The sequence below is a fragment of the Betta splendens genome, chromosome 17 (assembly GCF_900634795.4).
Source record: "Betta splendens chromosome 17, fBetSpl5.4, whole genome shotgun sequence".
Lineage (NCBI taxonomy): Eukaryota > Metazoa > Chordata > Actinopteri > Anabantiformes > Osphronemidae > Betta > Betta splendens.
Genome location: NC_040897.2, coordinates 5,894,474 through 5,912,377, shown reverse-complemented (window position 1 = coordinate 5,912,377; position 17,904 = coordinate 5,894,474). Strand labels below are relative to the sequence as shown.

Here is a 17,904-nt window from a genome sequence, read left to right as displayed (position 1 = left end):
ATCCAGGGTCAGATAACAGTGATCATTAGAGGGGGGAAAAAGTATATCGTCTGGCAGATTCTCACTCCTCAGTCGATACAGCAAAGAGCTCCTTAAATAGTCCACACATAACTAATAACTACACGTTTCATAATAAACATGGGGACATCGGATCCTCTCAGATCGGCTCATCCTGCAGGTTTTCTGTAAACCTTACCCTCACTTCCTGCTTTCCCCAGGACGGCCAATCGCGGACAGTCCGTCAGTTCCAGTTCACCGATTGGCCGGAGCAGGGCGTGCCCAAGTCCGGCGAGGGCTTCATCGACTTCATCGGCCAAGTGCACAAAACCAAGGAGCAGTTCGGCCAGGACGGGCCCATCTCGGTCCACTGCAGGTGAGCGGCCGCGAGGCCTTCGTGACACGCGAGCACGGGGGCGCCGTAGCAGGTGATAGAACGTCTCCCTGTGCGTACGCAGCGCCGGCGTGGGCCGGACGGGCGTCTTCATCACGCTGAGCATCGTCCTGGAGAGGATGCGCTACGAGGGGGCGGTGGACATTTTCCAGACTGTCAAAATGCTGCGGACACAGAGACCAGCCATGGTGCAGACTGAGGTGAACACGACTCGATTCACACGCCATCAGTATAAAACACAGAAAAAGGAAAACGTGCACTAAGCCAACCCTTGTCAGGTCTAGTTTAATGTGATAACATCACAGCATGAGGGATGGTCGACTCCAACACCTGCTGCTTTTTCACAGATTATCTGAACAATTCAACATCCCCGAATTGAGTTTCATTAAAAGCAGCACAGTGGTTTATTCTGAATGGTCCAGTTCCATCATACGGTTCGGGTCCTGTCCATAACGCTGTGGCTTCTCTGTTGCTCCCCTAGGACGAGTACCAGTTCTGCTACCAGGCCGCCCTGGAGTACCTGGGCAGCTTCGACCACTATGCAACATAGGCGACGCCGCCACCGACCGTCCACCGACCTTTTCTGCTTCAAGCTCCACAGACAAACCGACACGTGAAACACGAGAGAAGACTGGCTGAAACAACAAAAAACCTTTTTCCCGGGGAGCGAGCTTCAGAGATGAATTTACACCAACGAGGATGAGAAAAAGGAAAAAAAAAATAACAAACAGCAACTAGAAATCCATGTCTGACAGCACGCACGCACACACACACACACACACACACACACACACACACACACACACACACACACACACACACACACACCTGCAGCTTCCCTGAGGAGCTGCCGGCTGTGGACACTATCCATGTGTAATCCATATACTTACCTCAGTGTTCCAGTGTGAAGGACGTATAATACATGTGTGTTGTGGTCAGCTATCTCCAATATGAACCAGTGAAATACAAATGGCTTCTGAACAGGAATTATGATTCTATATATGTGTATAAAATACAAAAAAAAAAGATTCAAACACAAAGAGCCTGGATATTTGCTGCACCCTCAATGGGCTTTTTATCCTCAACTTTGTATGGAAGTGATGGGTTCGATGTATTAGGGGGTGACAAAGTGCAGAGGTGAACATTTCTGTGTGTCCGTGAGCCTGCTCCAGAGGCTTCGGCCGCAGGCAGCTGTGGTTCTAGCTGAAGCTCACAGCGTGGACCCGACCCGACCCGACCCGAGGACTGCCGGAGACGCATGCGGACGCCCGCTTGCTCCTCTTTTAGCCGGCGGCTTCAAGGAACGCGCGGCCCCGAACGCCGGCCCGAGGTTCGGTTCTGCCTTTTCCTCGCAGAACCCCGGCCCGCGCCCGTCACGTCCTCCGCAGTCCGACGCCTGCTTGCTGCTCGTCCCCGCTCGCCCTCCAGCTCAGCTCCCCCTGCGCCGCATCGACGAGATGCTGGTGACAGACTTCCTTCCTTCACACGTGCAACTGCTCTCATGCCTGTTATCGTCTTTGCCTGTTCTTTTGGGTCTCACCGTGTTGCTTCGCGTCCTGTCACAGCTTGAGGATGAACATTATTTCCTGGTCACCTTCTTCTCCTGAAGCCCAGCTACTTGAATCAGAGAGAGAGAGAAATATAAATATGGATATTTTACTATTTAATGGAAGGAGAACCTGCTGAACCGTCCCTTCATCCGACCCTTCATCCCCTCCTCCCTTTCCACACTGTACAGAGCATCCCAGCCTAACCAGTCGATGTGTTTCCCTTCTGACTGGTCCCAGTTCAGCTGCACAAGTACCTTCCCCTGGTCTGACATATAAGCGTAATCGGTCCCACCTCCCGTGTATCAGGCATCTGGGGCGCTTTCACCGATTTTTTGTACATACAGTCTATCATTGGAGTCCTATACGAGTACAGTTACATACGTCTGAGCACAAGATATACCGTGGGACTGGATGTGATGTAGTTCTTATTGTTGCAAAAAAAAAAAGCCTTATTGTTGTTCACTTTGTCATATTTATTTCATATGATTTTCTAAGATATTTATTATTCTATTTTGTTACATTTTGCGTTGATTTTTATTTATTTATTTGATATATCTATCAACTATAACCAACAAACTGTTGTTTACTTGTTTCTTTAGCGAGCCAATGTTAAAAGTACGATGTTGTCACCGTTTTGTTTCCGTTGTTCGTTTTTTAAATGGTCAGCTTTGGTGCTTTTTTATTTGCTTTTGTTATTCTGAAGTATGCCCTCTGTGTAGGGTGCTATTTGATACTGATTACTGATGTCCGACTAGTTAACCTAGAGATGTACATTAGAGGCAGACCTAGTTTATGTTTACAGTGATGTCCTTTTGATGCCCTCCACTCTTGACCTCCCGAGCATCAGCCGTGGTGTCGCGACACCACCCCGCAGTAACGCTATGAGGGCATCGGAGAGATTAGATTTATATAGCAGACGTGTCGGTGCGAGCCTCATACAAGGGGTCGGTATTTACGTTACGCTTGAAAGCACATGGTAGCAGGTGTATTTTTTCGACAGAGAACGGGTAAGAGACGCCCAGATATACACACCCTGGAAAGTTATTGTTTAAATCCAAATATTCTGATCTTTATGTGTGGTCCAGACGTCTTGACGATGTGTGACATATATGAAATATGTTATTCCTTCAATTTCTAATGATTATTGTGTCAACAGAAATATAAGAGGCACACACATGAAACGTGATATGAAATGTGTCGAGGGCCAGCTCTGACGACGCCATCCTCCTCACTTATGTACCTGCTCTTTCCTTTGAAACAATGGATGTAGATATTGTATCTTGACTTTGTATTAAAAGCAGGATGATTGAATATACAGCACAATGACACGTCTGGTTCCTGTGGGTATTTTTGTCAGACTGCGATTCACTTTTCGTCCACTAGATGGGGTTAAATGACTCCTTAATAATACAATAGCACATTTAGCACTTAATAGCTCAACTGTTTATTTTCGCTGATTACAGTAAGTCCAGTATGATTCCACTTGTAAAATTATTTTATGATTTTCACAAAAAGTAAATGAAACTTACTAGATGAAACAGTAGTTTACCTGCATTTTGCAGACATGCTCATACTTTTAGCCCTGGAGTAATTTTAAGGCAAATGTTGTACTTTTATCCAACTTACTCTATATTTGTATAACCAGCTGGCAGTTAGCTTAGCTTAGCACAAAGGCTTAGTTTAAAACCAGGTATTTCTACTAAATGAACCACATGCACGTGAAAGTGTTTCTTTAAGAGGTTAAGGTCGGAGAAAAGGAATGTGCAGTTCCTTCCTGATTCCAACAGTTTCCTTGAGATGTGTTAAAAACCTGGTAACTTCATACCTTCAGCTGCAGTTGGAAAGCCAGCTCATATCACTGTCATCCCCCTGCACACAGAGCTTTCGGTTTTATCAAGTCGCATCCACATAGTGATAATGTTCACCGCGCGAGAGAGGTCACGAAGGTCAGGGTGACACCTGCTGGTTTAAACTCTTCCACAGACCTCAATGAAAAACCAACAGTGGAGAGCTGACAGTGAGCCGTGGAACAGCTCAGCTGCTTCCTTCCTGTACAGTCATAAGGTAACAAATATTCATGAAAAAAATATCAAATTAAACTTAAATTAAAGGTTATGACATAAAGATATTAAGGACAAATGTTGCTGAGACCTTTTAGTTACATGTCACAATTTAGGGGGCAAAGGTCAAAGCTACGCACCTTGAGCTGTACCCAGAGGTAAAGGTCAATGAAAGATAACAGCGGAGGGGACAAATGGAGGCAACATCTGGAACGAAGCGACCACCTCTGGTTCAACAGCGTGTCCATCTGGACGCGTAAAACTGCCCAAGGATCAGCAGCACACGCCTTAAAGTGAAGCCAATGACCTCGCATGGAAATGACTGCTGTGATATTTGACTTCTAGGTCACAGTCTCCAGTCCACGCTGAAATGATACGCAGATGCCACAGATGCATTTACAATAGGTGAACAATGGCTCTGGGTGGTTAGACTAGCACCATCCGATGACAAATGATAACATAGTCATACAACTGGCTCCACATGATCTGATCAGATCTGATCTGATCCGATCCGGAACAGAACCCAGAAATATGACTTTCATATAAAGCCTTGAGCAACTTAAAAATACAGTTTGTCTTTGGTTTGATTTCTCATTTATGAATGGAGCATAAATTTAGTTTAGTATAATAATAAATAAAAACAATAAAAGACGAAGTTTAAAGCTAGTTAGCAAAAAAAAGCAAAAACAAATTGGTAACCTGTCCAATAAATGAATGAGTAAAATGTACAATCTCGCTTCAGATCGACGTTAAAATTAGGATCTGTTCAGGTTCGTTAACGTTAACATTGTGTCACCAGGTTCTTGAACTATGCGCGTGTATTGTTCTATTCCACACTTGAGAGCAGTCGCCCTCAGGAGAAGCGCCGTAAAGATGCGGCCCTCTCTCCTGTGATTGGCTAAATTTGGACCACAGGTCCCACCCCCCGCAGCTAATTGGTCAACGCGACAACGTGAAGCCAATCCCCACAGGTGAGCTGCTCTTACTGTTTTTGCACCCGTCAAAGCAATTGCAGACTTACAGGAAGCCGCAAACGTCGCACACAACCCGTTTCACTGGAGAGAAGTGAAGATTTGAGCGATTTTAAGCATCGATGTCCTGAAGCGCATAGACCTGCGCATGTACTCGAGTTCATTCTGCAGCATGAGTTTCAAAAACAGGAAGTTCTCCCTGGACAGCTCTTTGTGAGTATGAGGCCTTTGCTGCTTCTCACATTTTATTCTTTCACAGCTTCTGTCCGATTTGGCTGAAATCAGAGCAACAGGGTTCACATTCTACAGCTAAACAACAACTCCAGGTCCAACTCCACCAGGTGCTGTTTACAGTGTTAGTTCAGCGTGTCACAGCGGGGAGAACTGGAAAAGTGAATCCATGCATGCTGTGACCTGTTGATGTCTAATACTTAGTTAGAGCGGCTTTGACTGCTTCTGCAAAATTTCCGCAGGGATGTTTATTTTATCAACCAGGGACAAATACATTTATGCATATGCATTTATTGTTCAATCCTTCACTGTGAGTTGCTCTGAATCCGAGCATCTCCCCTCATCATTTACCTGCTGCTGCGTTGGCACAGCTCTGCAGACGGAGATGGAGTCCTGGTCGTGCGTAAGAGCAGCAGCAGCAGGTTCAGCGGCAAGAAGCCGAAGCCGAGCCTGGATGACGCCCGAGCCGAGATCCAGGAGCTCCACCGTGACCTCAACGCCAACGTGTCCCAGAGGTAGGACTGGGCCGATAGCGGTCGAGGGCTCTGGTCCCCTCGTTATCGCTGTGGGTTTAATCTGTGTGTGCTGACAGGAAGCCGGCCGCGGCAGAAGACGGCCCTGAGCGATCAGATGAGCTTATCAGCAGTCATGTGCGTCTCTCTGCCGCGCACCTTATCGCGTTCCCGGGGCATTTACAACACATTTGTTTATGAGCAATGCACTGGTTTGTTCCTACAGAGCTTCCAGAAGCTCAACAAATCCTTTCACAAACTGTTCCCAGATATTCCTGAGGGGGAGAGCCTAATACAGAGTGAGTGCAGCCCGGCTCCAGAGACTCGTACTTATTTGGTCATATTGATTATGGAAATGGCATCATGTTGTGTCGTCTTTTCACGTTTTCCCCGATGCCTTTACCGTGTGATTAAGTGTGTGTGTGTGTGTGTGTGTGTGTGTGTGTGTGTGTGTGTGTGTGTGTGTGTGTCATAGGCTTCACCTTCGCCCTGCAGAAGGAGATCCTCTATCATGGAAAACTCTTTGTTTCTGAAAACCACGTGTGTTTTCACTCGTCTGTTCTTCTTAGAGACACCAAGGTACAGCCACACACCCGTCAGGTGTAGCCTAATACAAATTATTATTATAAATATTCCAATTCACCCTCTAGTGTTCCGGCTTCTCCTAGGGAATGTGGATCAGATATCATTCTCTCTGCTTTGGCCGTGCATGTTTTTCCTGTGCGGTTGCCTTTGAGGCTGTGAGAAGTCATTAAATCTTCTCTCCTCACGCGCAGGCAGCGATTCCTGTATCCAGCATCACGGAGGTGAAGAAGCACAACGCAGCCTTGTCCATGCTCACTATTCACACTGCCAGTGAGAAGGTCAGACGTTTCACATTTGGTGTTTCACGTTCTCTGATTTCAATGCACAGATGTAACAACAAGATCATTGTTATTCCATTTTATATGTAGACATAACATTTATTTCTATTTTACATTATCTTACATTACTATTTGCTTTCCTTATAAGATCAAATGAGGAAAAGATTAATGGAAAATTCAGCTTTCGTGGAATTGGAAACTGATGTGAAAATAAGGAAGCGTGATTTAACTTCCTGCAGTCGACACATACGGCCGCGTGTCCTCGCTCCACATCTGATCCCCTTCTTTTCGCCTCAGTTCTCGTTCGTGTCTCTGAGGAACCGGGACCTGTGCTACAAGCTCCTCCGCAGCGTCTGCTCACACGCACAGGTAGCGCAGCCCCCCCCCCCCCGCCTGCACGCACGCGGCTCCGCTCTGCTCTCACCGTGTTCTGTGTTTGCCCAAAGCAGCGCGAGAGGCCGGGCAGCGGCGGCCGCCAGACGCCGACCGCGGAGGACGACGCCGGCGGCGACGTGGTAGGTCTCCGGTCCTCCGGCCTCACAAACGTCCCAGACATCCCGATTTACATCTGTCCCTGCCCTCGTCCGCAGGCCTTCAGTTCCTCCAGTCTGGACGACAACACAGATCAGGATCTGAGCAAACAACAGGGCTTCCACCTGGACAATGGCTTCGCTCATGTGCCCGGTAGAGGTGAGACAATACGAAAACACTGTGTCACTGAGCAAGCAGCCGCTGTTATTGTTGGCTTTTCTATTTGACATCACGACACCGTTCGTTGTGTTACCCTATTACTAACACACACTTGTGTGTTTTCAGGCCCCACCAGATATGATTCAAGCGTAACCGATGACGGCAGAGGTGCGTTAGAGCTCTAAAAACATAAACACATAAGTCTCTACTTCACTTTAGAATGCGTTAATACACGTCAATGTGTGTCTCCAGCCACCGTGTCCTGGCTTCAGAGCTTCATTGAGACGGTCGCAGACTTCGAGCATATGAGCATGTTCTTCTACATCTATGTGATGCTGTGAGTATGGGGTTTACACCAGATGAATGCAGTCAAAATATTATCAATAGCTTTACTCAGTATTTGCTTTGTTTATGAAGTAGCTAAAATCTTCCCCATTTTAGGTTTTAGGCAATTATTGTTCAATAAAATGTAGCTGCTTTAGGTTCATTTGAGGTTTTAGATTCGTTATGCTCCAGCGTGAGCATTTTAAGCTGTGCTTTCGCTTTCTGAATGATCGCGTAGCAGATGAGGATGTGATTGTGTGTCTGAAGGATGGTGGTGCTGGTGCTGGTGTCGGGCTACATCGGGCTGAGGATCGTGGCCCTGGAGGAGCAGCTGAACTCGCTGGGGGCGCTCACAGAGCTGTCTCTACAGTACAGAGAGTGAGTAGGAGCACAAACGCAAACAAAAAGGGAGCGCTTCAGTAAAAGCGACGCACGAGGAATTTCGCCCGGGACGATGGCGAAAACACGAGATGGTTTAAACCGGTTCTGTTGACTCTAAAACCATTATGTGCAAATCAGACAAGGAGCAGTTCTACAGGTTCACTGTGGACAAAAGCAACGTCATTACAGGAAACACTGGAAATGTTCTACTCACAAAGAGATTCCTGAACATAAGTTTCTGGTGATTCCTTTCGTTTATTGTCCTAATTATATATATGGCTTTGACATTTTTATTTAAGCGAGTGCTTTTCTCTTGAAGGCATCAAGAAACGTAGCCGGTGGCGGAGACCTCAGGAATCCTTCCAGGAACTGATGCAATGTCTCACTGTATTACAAGCCCACTGTACATTAATCCTCATCCAGACTGACTCTCAGTGCTGAGACTGCATGCGGAGCCTGTCATCCAGGAATGTGTGTCAGTCCTATTAGCAGCAGGTCGTACATGGAACCCATGGGATGCGTGGAGTAGACCGCACAAGGTGAACTCCACGCGTGACAGCCCGCGCTGGCGGGGCGGCACATTACTTTCTGTCCGCTTCTCTGCTGACGCCTCAGAAACGGAGGCGAGGCGCTCCTGCTCGGAGCCATATGGAGGCAGCCTGCTGAAGCCATGTTTATTTCCTGGCTGCTGAACAGCTGAGCTCAGCTCCAGCAGCAGAGGTTGTTTTGGCCAGTCAACACAACCTGCTGCTGTGAGGACACGTCAGGGGTTAAGACGATGACTTAAGCACTTTGCTGACTTAAATTTATTACACGCTATGAATTTGAGGGCTCATACTGTGTAATATGGAGTTTGGCACGTTGCAGACTGTTAATGACGGTGGTTGACCACAAGAGGGCAGCAACTCCTAATAAACTCATCCATGTGACAAGACAAAGACTAAATGTTAGTCCTAAAAATACTCAGGCCAGTTGATAAATACTTATATTTTACAACTAAGGTTCCTTTACATTTTTAGCCTCAAATTTCCATATCTTTAAAATATGATAATCATTGCACAATAATGCTTATAAAATGTTTCAATGAAAAATATTTGAAAATCCATCAGTTTTGTTATTTGATGGACATAAGCATGTCAGGCATTCACTTTGTACATGAAAAACATGTTTTATAATATAAATGATAAGATATTGTAAAGACCATAACTTAAACACTGGTTGTTTAAAAACAATGCTTCAACCATCATATTTTTGTACATACGTGATCTTTTTATTATTTTGTTGTCAATAAAAAGGTCAAGATTCAGTCCCATGAATTAAGATCATTACATCATATTCTCAGTTCAAAAAAGCAACATAAAATTACAAATAATAATACAAAGAATAGGTAAGTACAGTAACTATATAAACAGCCCACTAATCTTGTCTCGACAGAATCCCCCCCACCCCACCCGACCGCCTACCACTCAAACTCTAGCACAAAACTCAACAGTACATCAGTTAGTATTAGCATTAAAAAATTCAAATAAACATCCCATTTTTTAAAGCGCTTCAATGTCCAACGCCATGAGTTCAGCTTTACCCTCACATACAATACATAATAGATAATGTCCCACTCCCACCCCATCACTTCCTCAGCAAAACACAATAGACATGCATACAGTATTCAATGTTCACCCCTCCCACCCCATCAATACACATTCAGGGCCAGAGGATACAATATACGTCAACCATAGTGGTGCATCAATAAAATGACAGGTTTCCGCCCCGTTTCTTCAACCATACCCCGTGAACGAAAAGAGCATCCAGTGGTTTCCCTGATTACGTGACCTGTCCAGGAGTAACTGAGGCCTACTACTACTTTCAGAGAGAGGCGAGAACTTCAGTTCGTCTGACAACTCACAAGCCCTGGTTGGAGATGGCAACAGATTTCTATTATTTAAAACACCAGAGACGTGAAGCACAGGATGAGAACGGTTAAGAGTCCCTGTGTTAAATAATGCTAGGAAGCAAGTGATCGGCAAACTTCCCTCTGCTCATTTAGACCCGCTCGTACTCCCAAAAATGGAGTAATCGCATCATGTTCCCTTTAACAAACTTGGGTATGGTCACTGATACGGAATGGGTCTGTGCCACAGACACTTGGCGAAGATCAGAAATGTGGTGCTGGCCTGTGACCACAACCAGGTTACTGTCCTGGTTCAGGTCTACATACGGGGTGAGATGCTAGTATCCTTGACGCTGACCTGTAAAAGACTCAATAATAATGAAGACGACACACACTTTTTATACCCTTATTACACTTTGGATGCTTTGTACAATAGTGCTAAACTTAAGACCTGCTTTTGTCATGCTTGATCTGATATATATAAATGTGTAAATGCATTGTCTACTACATGTGTATTTAGTATGTTTATGGAAATGTATGTGTAATGATGTGCAAACGTGTGGGTGGTGTAACCTGCACCACGCCAACAGTGAGAGGCTCAAACATGGCTTGTGTCAGACATGAAGTGTGCTGCCACCCATAAGAGAGCTCCTGTACACTTAGTGCCACAGAGGATAAAACCGAGCTATGGAGGTCCCGTCCCGGCACGCGGCCCACGTCATGCTATTACTCATAGCATCAACACACAGGGTTCAGAAACACGCAGCCTACTTCCCTAAACGAACAGGTTTCAATTTTTAACATCGAGACGACAAAAATGTGCTGAGGGTGCGTGTGAGCAGGAGAGCGTCTAACTCTGCCGATGAGCGCTACTGGAACGAGACTTGGAAAATGAGCTGTGCTGTAAGGCTACAAGTCAGTCGGCGTGAATCTGTTAGTGTGAGGATTTCACGTGGAACAAACCGAAGACTCAGCCACAACACTGAGCTCCAAAAAGGGGCCGTTAGGCAAAAGGGACGTGCTCCACAACTCAGACTTGATGAAATAGTTCAACTTTGGGAAAATGTGTTTCATTATTTAGCTTTTTCTGCAGCTCTGTGAATCATTTGCCCCAACTAACAAAAAGGTGAAAAAGAAAGTTCTAAGTGTTAAACTCTACCTTCAAATCTGACCTAGCCCTGCTGTCACTACCAGCAAACACTGTGGGGCTGCAGCTTTTGGTTTTACAGTAAACTGCTCTAAAGTGACATGATTCTGATTTTAATCTTAATGCCAAAGAACAGCACCCATACTCAGCGTGGCTCCAAATCCTGTTTCAAATTCAGAAGGCAGACGTGAAGGAGCAAGAACTACGAGACACCCACCAGCCAAGTTCTGACGTATTCCTGACTCTGCAATGCCGTCCACCGTGGGTGACTACAACAAAAAAAAGTGATGGACCCCCAAAGCACACAAACGGATTTAGTGTTAGCTTGACAACTACTTGGGAAATGCCCTGGCAGTCAGATGGATGTCCATTAACAGGTAAACAGGAGGTGGAGGAGGAGGAGGAGGACACTTGACCAGTTTAGAGAGTGACTTGGTCGAGCTGTGGAGGTATTCTTCATTCATACAGACACACAAATAAAAACAAAACCAGTATGGAGTCTCCATGTGCCTCCTCCACTTGCAGCTGTCCGAGTCATTAAGATGTCCTTCATTTCTGTCAGCGCTGCATCTCATCAACACGCTCAAGAACATGCACGCGTTACTCAGGCGCCGCAGGACGATGTGAACTCAACACACACACACGCATACATTCACTTACAATGACATCTGTGGGCCTTTTTGGACAAAGCACATTGCTGTTCCTGGGATCACATTAACCCACCCCATGAGTTAAAAACTGCATTTGTGTGAAGTTGTTTCACCTTGGGTTCTGTTAGGAGCATTTTACCACACTCCACCATGCAGATAGAAGATGATGGAAAAAAAAATGGTCTCACCTTTAAAAGAGGAAGCAGTAGATAGGTTGTGATGATCATTAACCTGAAAGGTGTGCTGCATCAAAGACACACAGATGTAACAAAAATTACACATCGGCTTTAGGTCTGTTTTTCACCCAGATGCCTTGTTTCGCACTCAGTCCCACACACAAACTCATTCACACAAACGTAGAGAGGTGGGCGTCTGTTTCTCAGGCGTGCTGTGCGGCCAGGTCCTGGTTGATGAAGCGTCGTAACCTCTCCAGGTACTGACTGTAAAGCTCAATATCGTTGTGCCCTGCCCCCTCCACCCACAGGGGCTCCACGGCCTTGGGACAGCGCTCGAAAAGGGCGAGGCCGTGCGAGAAGTCGATTACCTCGTCCTCCGTACCGTGGATGATGAGCACTGGAGATGGAATCTTCGACACCTTCTCTATGCTGGACGAGAAACAGTGGAAAGGATTTAGGCGTTGTCCTACCAAGCAGGACTTTATGCATTTCAGGAAACCGGTTTAACATTTCCACCTCTTCTAATGTTGTGCATTTGAGTCAGCATGTTTCACTGAAGTGATATTACAGGTACGTTCTGTCTACAGAGCAAAAAACATTCACTGATGCCTGAACTGTAGCCATAAAAAGCTGCAGTTTTATTTCCATGTGTTCAAAATAACTTTTATGGCTATAACATCCCACATGTCTAATTTTGTGAATAAAAACAATGGCATAAATTTTAGTTGTAGTCAAATTGTTCACCGAAAACTGCAATTTGTTTCAATCACATCTTAGTTGACTGACAAGAACTTGAGCTGTGGACACAGGATCAGACAGGAGCAGACTGTGTGTTTTGAACACCTGACTGGGGCAGTGTCATCAGACAAATCAGTCCTACTTAAAGTGTAAGTTTTTGAGCTTTCGAGTGAGTGATAACATGAGCCAAAGCTGTAATGTAGTAAGTGCTGCAGACAGGCCAGAACGAAACAACGCAGCATCACAGCTTGTAACGTATGTGGCTGCAGACCTGGACAAGATCCAAGAGGATGCCCACGTTCTTCCCAAGATTAAAGTTACTTAGCAGTATTAATGTTGTGGCTGATTGGTTGTGGCTGATTAGTTGTGGCTAAACTGACATGTTTAAGCATACATTGTGAGTGTTCAATGTGCAAGTAAGGGTCTGGTAATAAGACTTGCAGTCTTGTGAGACCCATGTATAAAATAAGGAAGATGCATGGATACGAAAACAAATAGGAGCAATAAAAACAACCTCCTGTGCTTTCAGATGGGGACTGGACTGGCTTGTCTGCTGAAAATAAGCCAGTGATTCTATATCATCTTTATTTGTCATGCTGGTTGACCATATTATTACTGCACATTGGAAGCAAAAAAGGCCAGGAAGAGTAGTTGCCAAGGAAACAAGTCATTGCCCACAATGGTCTAATAACTTGAGATATTAAAGAGGAATTTAAAATCACATCAGAATGACTGGTACAGGCTAGAAAAGCGTGTCCAAGCATCATCATGTTGTAGCTAACCTCTCCGTGAACAAAAACTAGGTGTGTCACAGCTTTAATGCCACATTATAAAAAGAATTAAATGTGTGTTTACAGAATAATTTAACAACTGCCTGAAATGCAAATGTAACATTATCCCAGTATTTAATTAATGAAGAAAATACACATTTGAGTTCCACATCATTATAAATAGGTCTGGCAATAATTAACTTTACCTTCACCCTAAACACGTATGTCTGTCCATTTCACGATTGGAATCTAATATGTACTGTATTTCTGTGGCAAAAAAAGGCAAGATTCCCTTAATAATTTGTCACCATTTTCATATATAGCAGCTGCTGCTCTGTTTTAAACAAATGTTTAAAAGGTGGAATTTGATGGACAATTTATTCGAGTGATGAGTAAAACAGAACATAAAACGCAAACACTTACTTAGGAAAGGCATCAAAGCAGTATGTTTTCTTGGTGTCAGGAAAAGCCACCCTCATGCCAGAGGTGAGGGGAGAGTGGAGCACAACAGCAGCACACTCAAACCGTGATGCCAAGTCTACTGTGGGCACTGTGCCGATGCTCTGGCCATACAGAATGATATTTTCAGGGCTGATGCCATACCTAAGACACACACGCAAACACACAAACACATTAGATCAGTCTAAAACACCAGAAGAAAGTCAAGTGCAAAAGCACTGCTGTGCTGTGCTGTTTGGCCAAAGCTGCAAAACATACAAATTTCTTTTATTCCTAGGCAACTGAGGAATACCTTTCCTTATCTTCTTATTTATAGAATAACTCAACACAAACATTTACCTATGAATTTACCATTTACCAGTACATGAACAATAAGCAGGCAGAGCACCTGCTCTGGTGCTAATAGTAAGAGAGGCTCCCAAATACTTCAAATATTGGAAAACAGATTAATGACAGTACACAACACCTTATGGAAGAGGAGAGAACATGAAGCACAACAAGCTAAAGATTCACATGGATCACTTGATTCATTTCAAAGCTTACTTTAGAATGACAGTTTGATAAGTTGTCAAATGTGACCAATGTGCCCATAAAAGAGCTGAGGATTTGTTTGTGGCAGGTCAACACTATATTTTGTGTGTTACCAGGAAAGAAAACATTGACAACAAGGGAAAAGCAAACGACATTGAGCACTTCTATGCTCTCAAATATTTTGCAATTGACCATTACATATTTGTTACCGATACACCGATTTGGGCTAACAGTTTCTGCCTTACCGGGAGCGCAGGGCATGCCAAGCAGCATCAATGTCAGCATAAAGGTTCTTCTCAGACGGCTTGCCAGTGCTAACGCCATAGCCTGAGTAATCGTAGGAGAAGATGTTGCAGTTTATGCGGGTCCCCAAGCCGATGTAGAAGCTGCTCATCTGGCCCAGATCTACCGCGTTACCATGGGAGAACAGAACTGTAAACCTGAGAAACAAAACAGACAGATTAGGCCAATTAGATCTTCAAGTTTGAAATAACTGTACAACTTGCAATAATATATTTGCATTTGGCTCAAACGTAAGAAAGGTCAGCTGGATGGGGTTGGCTGGGGTTAATGAACAAATGATGAGAACAGATCTGACGTTTTAATGTGCATCTGTACGTAGTTTCAGTGAGTCTCACCTGGCATTGGGTGCACAGCGAATGTACATGCATCCAACCCTGTTTCCTCGGCTGGACCTGGTCAAGAACACGTCAGTCACATCGAGCTCTCTCTGCGTATACTGGAACTCTGCTCTCTCTGTGAGATGCAGCTTCCATCGGCCTTCTCCTGCACCTCCACTGGTACTGGTGCTGGTGCTGCCACCAGCAGCGGCGCCACTGACGCTGCCCCCACCAACACTACTACTGCCACTGCCGCTTCCACCACTGCCGCCGCCACCACCACCACCTCCTCCTCCTCCCCCTCCTCCTCCCCCCCCCCTGTCACTTCCACTACTAGTGTTCAGTCGGGAACGCAATCCTGGCGCTCCGAGTGATGGCAAAGCAGCTCCAGAACTAGACCCAGGTGCAGCTCCAGTTCCAGAACCTGGGTCTGGGTCAGGAAGAAGGGCATAGGTGGGCTCTGGTGGTAAGAAAGCCAGTTTGGCCGCAATGCGGCTGGGGCAGGGAGGGCAGCAGAATAAGCAGCATAGCTCTCGTATAGACAACCCGTTCATCTTCTGGTAGAGAAACAAACATGCAAGACAAGTGAAGAAATCAGATCAAAACTATACAAAGAACATTCATCAAGAAAATCTTTCAATTTATAGTGGAGTCTCCCAGTTATTAGTCAAAAGGAATTATTAGATTTTAATACCTAAAAGAAGATTTACCTGGATTTGGAAATTCCTAGGTCTTCAATAGAACTGGCACAAAACAGTGCCAATGTGTTCTGATCTAGTCACTGTGCCAGCTGGATCTGAAGAAGAAACATGTAGTTTATTATCACCATGTAACAATAAATCATTACCATGAAAAAATTGCAGCTACGAGTAGAATTTGATCTTATTTTGAAATGTTACAATACCCATTTACAATCACTTGCTAGCAAGTAACATCTACCATTTTTAACGAAATAAAATAGACGAATCTCGGCAATTTTAAACAAAAACATGTTATTACAAAAAGCGATGTGTACGATTTAGGCATTATAAACAATAACGCTTCATTAGAAGTACTACCCGGCAGCTGTTGGCTGTTACGATCATTACAGTTAATTGGGAGGAGTGTTTATACATTAAATATAAATATAAATATAAGATATAAGATATAATAAATTACGTAAATCTATCTGAGTCTTGAGATTAAAGGAATCTTGACGTTCTGATGTGATCGTGGACAATGGTGACTAATTATCTACAACACCCCCACAACACAGAGAGCGACTAATATGCTAATGTTGCGGTACATGGTTAGCTATGGTATTAACGCTAAACATTAGCCTGTTATGTTAGATAGGAACAATTTTTGAAAGAAAAATCTAAAGTTACAAACGTTCATAAGCCAGATACGGCACTACCAAGCCATTGAAGATTAATACCCCCTAACAGTCAAAATAGCATCATGTACGTTAGCAGGACAATCACCTAGCGGCGGCGGCTAGCGCTACCTTGCTAGCAAGACAGCCTCAAAGCTGACTACTTACTGGTTCACAGTAGACCGGCAGGTAGGCTGGCGTGCCCCTATATGTACACAAAAGCGCCACAAGACTTCGAAAATGCTTTTTGTGTCTTGACATGGATGGTCTGACTCAAGTGCACAGACAGTTCTCGGTGGCTAGCTAGCTGAAATTCATGGCTACCAATTTTTTTTCTACTACTGTCCAACTAAGACCGGAAGTGACGTAGGAATGCAGTCATTGTTTCAAACTTTATTACAATCAGAGCCCTAAAGGTAAAATTACGTATGTCATAATATAATATTCTCATCACATTAATATTCAATTTACAACAGGACAGTTTCGTCTACTACTGCACAATTTTCTACAGTTTTGTTTTTTTTTGTTTGTAATTAGCCTAAGCCAAATACACCGGATATCTTTTTTTGTTACAGTAATATTTTAAAACCCGATCCAGAATGAGAACAATAACAATTATTTGTCAGTTACCCTTATTACTACACCTTGGATAATATATGACCCGATGTCAGTGTGTAAAGTAAATAACTAATCATCCGATTTTAAAATACGAATTAAATATGCAATTGAATTGTATGATGAAATAATTAACGCTATGGTTGAATAATACAGTAGGATTCAGCTCAACAAGAAGAATCAATAATTAAACAACAGCTGAAGTCCGGTAAGAACAGGTAAGAAGTACTCGTGAACCACAGTTACAGTACGTAGTATCCTTATCTGTGAACAATCTCGTTCATAAAAAATACATTCTAAATAAAAGCTAACTGATGTGCTGATCCAGCTAGACTAAAACCACTCCTGTTAACAAAATACAATAAAGTTGCTTAGTAAAAGCAATAAAGCTCTCTTCGTTGTATTTTTTATCAGATAAATAATACATGAAGGATCAAATCACAGATTCCATTTTAGAAACGCCCTAACTTTGCTGAAAATGTTTGATAAATTGACTATAAATTAAATCTTATTAACTACTAATATTTAGCTAACCTTGCTGAATTATTCAGGCATGAAAATTGTGTTCATCACAAGCCTTATAGCAAGCAATATTTATTTTCACCTTAAACCAATTTTTCTGATCAACAGAGATGCACCAGTTGCTTTGTTTTTAGTGTATTCCTTATCCAGGAGTATGTGCCAGCATCAGAAAAAGATTGAATCTACCAATCACAATATATTGTGCACTAACTGATCTACTATCTATTACTATGTATTATAGAGATGTACTTCTAAAGTGTCAGAAGATTGTTTGTTGATAACTGAATAGATATCCGTAGAATATTTCAGTATAAGAAGTAAACCCACAAGTTTACTCTTGAATTCATAGAATTATTAAATGTAAAAATTATTACATGACTTGATTGAAGCTATTAGTTTTGTAAATTTCATCTGCTAATTTTTTTGTAGCCCAGTATTTTAAAAGCCTCGTGTCATTTCGT

General features: G+C 43.8%; 3 protein-coding genes across 15 annotated transcripts in view; 2 read left to right on the top strand and 1 right to left on the bottom strand.

Annotated features, from left to right (window-relative positions):
- The window catches only part of LOC114843863 (receptor-type tyrosine-protein phosphatase S-like), a 52,386-nt gene extending 49,119 nt beyond the window's left edge, over positions 1–3,267 (top strand). For all 10 annotated transcript variants that reach the window (XM_055503579.1, XM_029130647.3, XM_029130646.3 and 7 more), the window contains 3 exons: positions 219–373; positions 456–591; positions 873–3,267. In XM_055503579.1, coding sequence (XP_055359554.1) covers positions 219–373; positions 456–591; positions 873–941 — 360 coding nt within the window. In that variant the 3' untranslated portion in view covers positions 942–3,267. The remainder of the gene's footprint in view (positions 1–218; positions 374–455; positions 592–872) is intronic.
- A 1,715-nt stretch (positions 3,268–4,982) lies between these two features.
- LOC114844602 (GRAM domain-containing protein 2B-like) lies at positions 4,983–9,279 on the top strand. Of its 3 annotated transcripts, none has more exons than XR_003783750.3 (13): positions 4,983–5,185; positions 5,575–5,718; positions 5,796–5,853; positions 5,942–6,014; positions 6,191–6,294; positions 6,492–6,578; positions 6,876–6,947; positions 7,025–7,093; positions 7,169–7,268; positions 7,395–7,436; positions 7,521–7,605; positions 7,860–8,214; positions 8,293–9,279. XR_003783750.3 is itself a non-coding variant. In XM_029132092.3 (13 exons), the coding sequence occupies exons 1-13, from the start codon at positions 5,121–5,123 to the stop codon at positions 8,306–8,308; spliced, it is 1,026 nt and encodes a 341-aa protein (XP_028987925.1). In that variant the 5' UTR covers positions 4,984–5,120; the 3' UTR covers positions 8,309–9,279. The 3 variants fall into 3 exon arrangements, 2 of the variants coding, with proteins under 2 accessions (XP_028987925.1, XP_028987926.1); XM_029132092.3 differs by having other exon boundaries at positions 4,984–5,185; positions 7,860–7,970; XM_029132093.3 differs by having other exon boundaries at positions 4,985–5,185; positions 7,028–7,093; positions 7,860–7,970.
- A 975-nt stretch (positions 9,280–10,254) lies between these two features.
- Positions 10,255–16,673, bottom strand: LOC114844601 (alpha/beta hydrolase domain-containing protein 17A-like). 2 transcript variants are annotated; one of them, XM_029132089.3, is made up of 6 exons: positions 16,475–16,673; positions 15,663–15,748; positions 14,971–15,509; positions 14,578–14,772; positions 13,766–13,945; positions 10,255–12,263 (listed from the first exon to the last, which is right to left on the bottom strand). In XM_029132089.3, exons 3-6 carry the CDS (start codon positions 15,504–15,506, stop codon positions 12,038–12,040), a joined length of 1,137 nt encoding a protein of 378 aa, XP_028987922.1. In that variant the 5' UTR covers positions 15,507–15,509; positions 15,663–15,748; positions 16,475–16,673; the 3' UTR covers positions 10,255–12,037. The 2 variants fall into 2 exon arrangements, with proteins under 2 accessions (XP_028987922.1, XP_028987923.1); XM_029132090.3 differs by lacking the exon at positions 16,475–16,673 and adding an exon at positions 15,857–15,904.
- Positions 16,674–17,904: the final 1,231 nt, after the last annotated feature.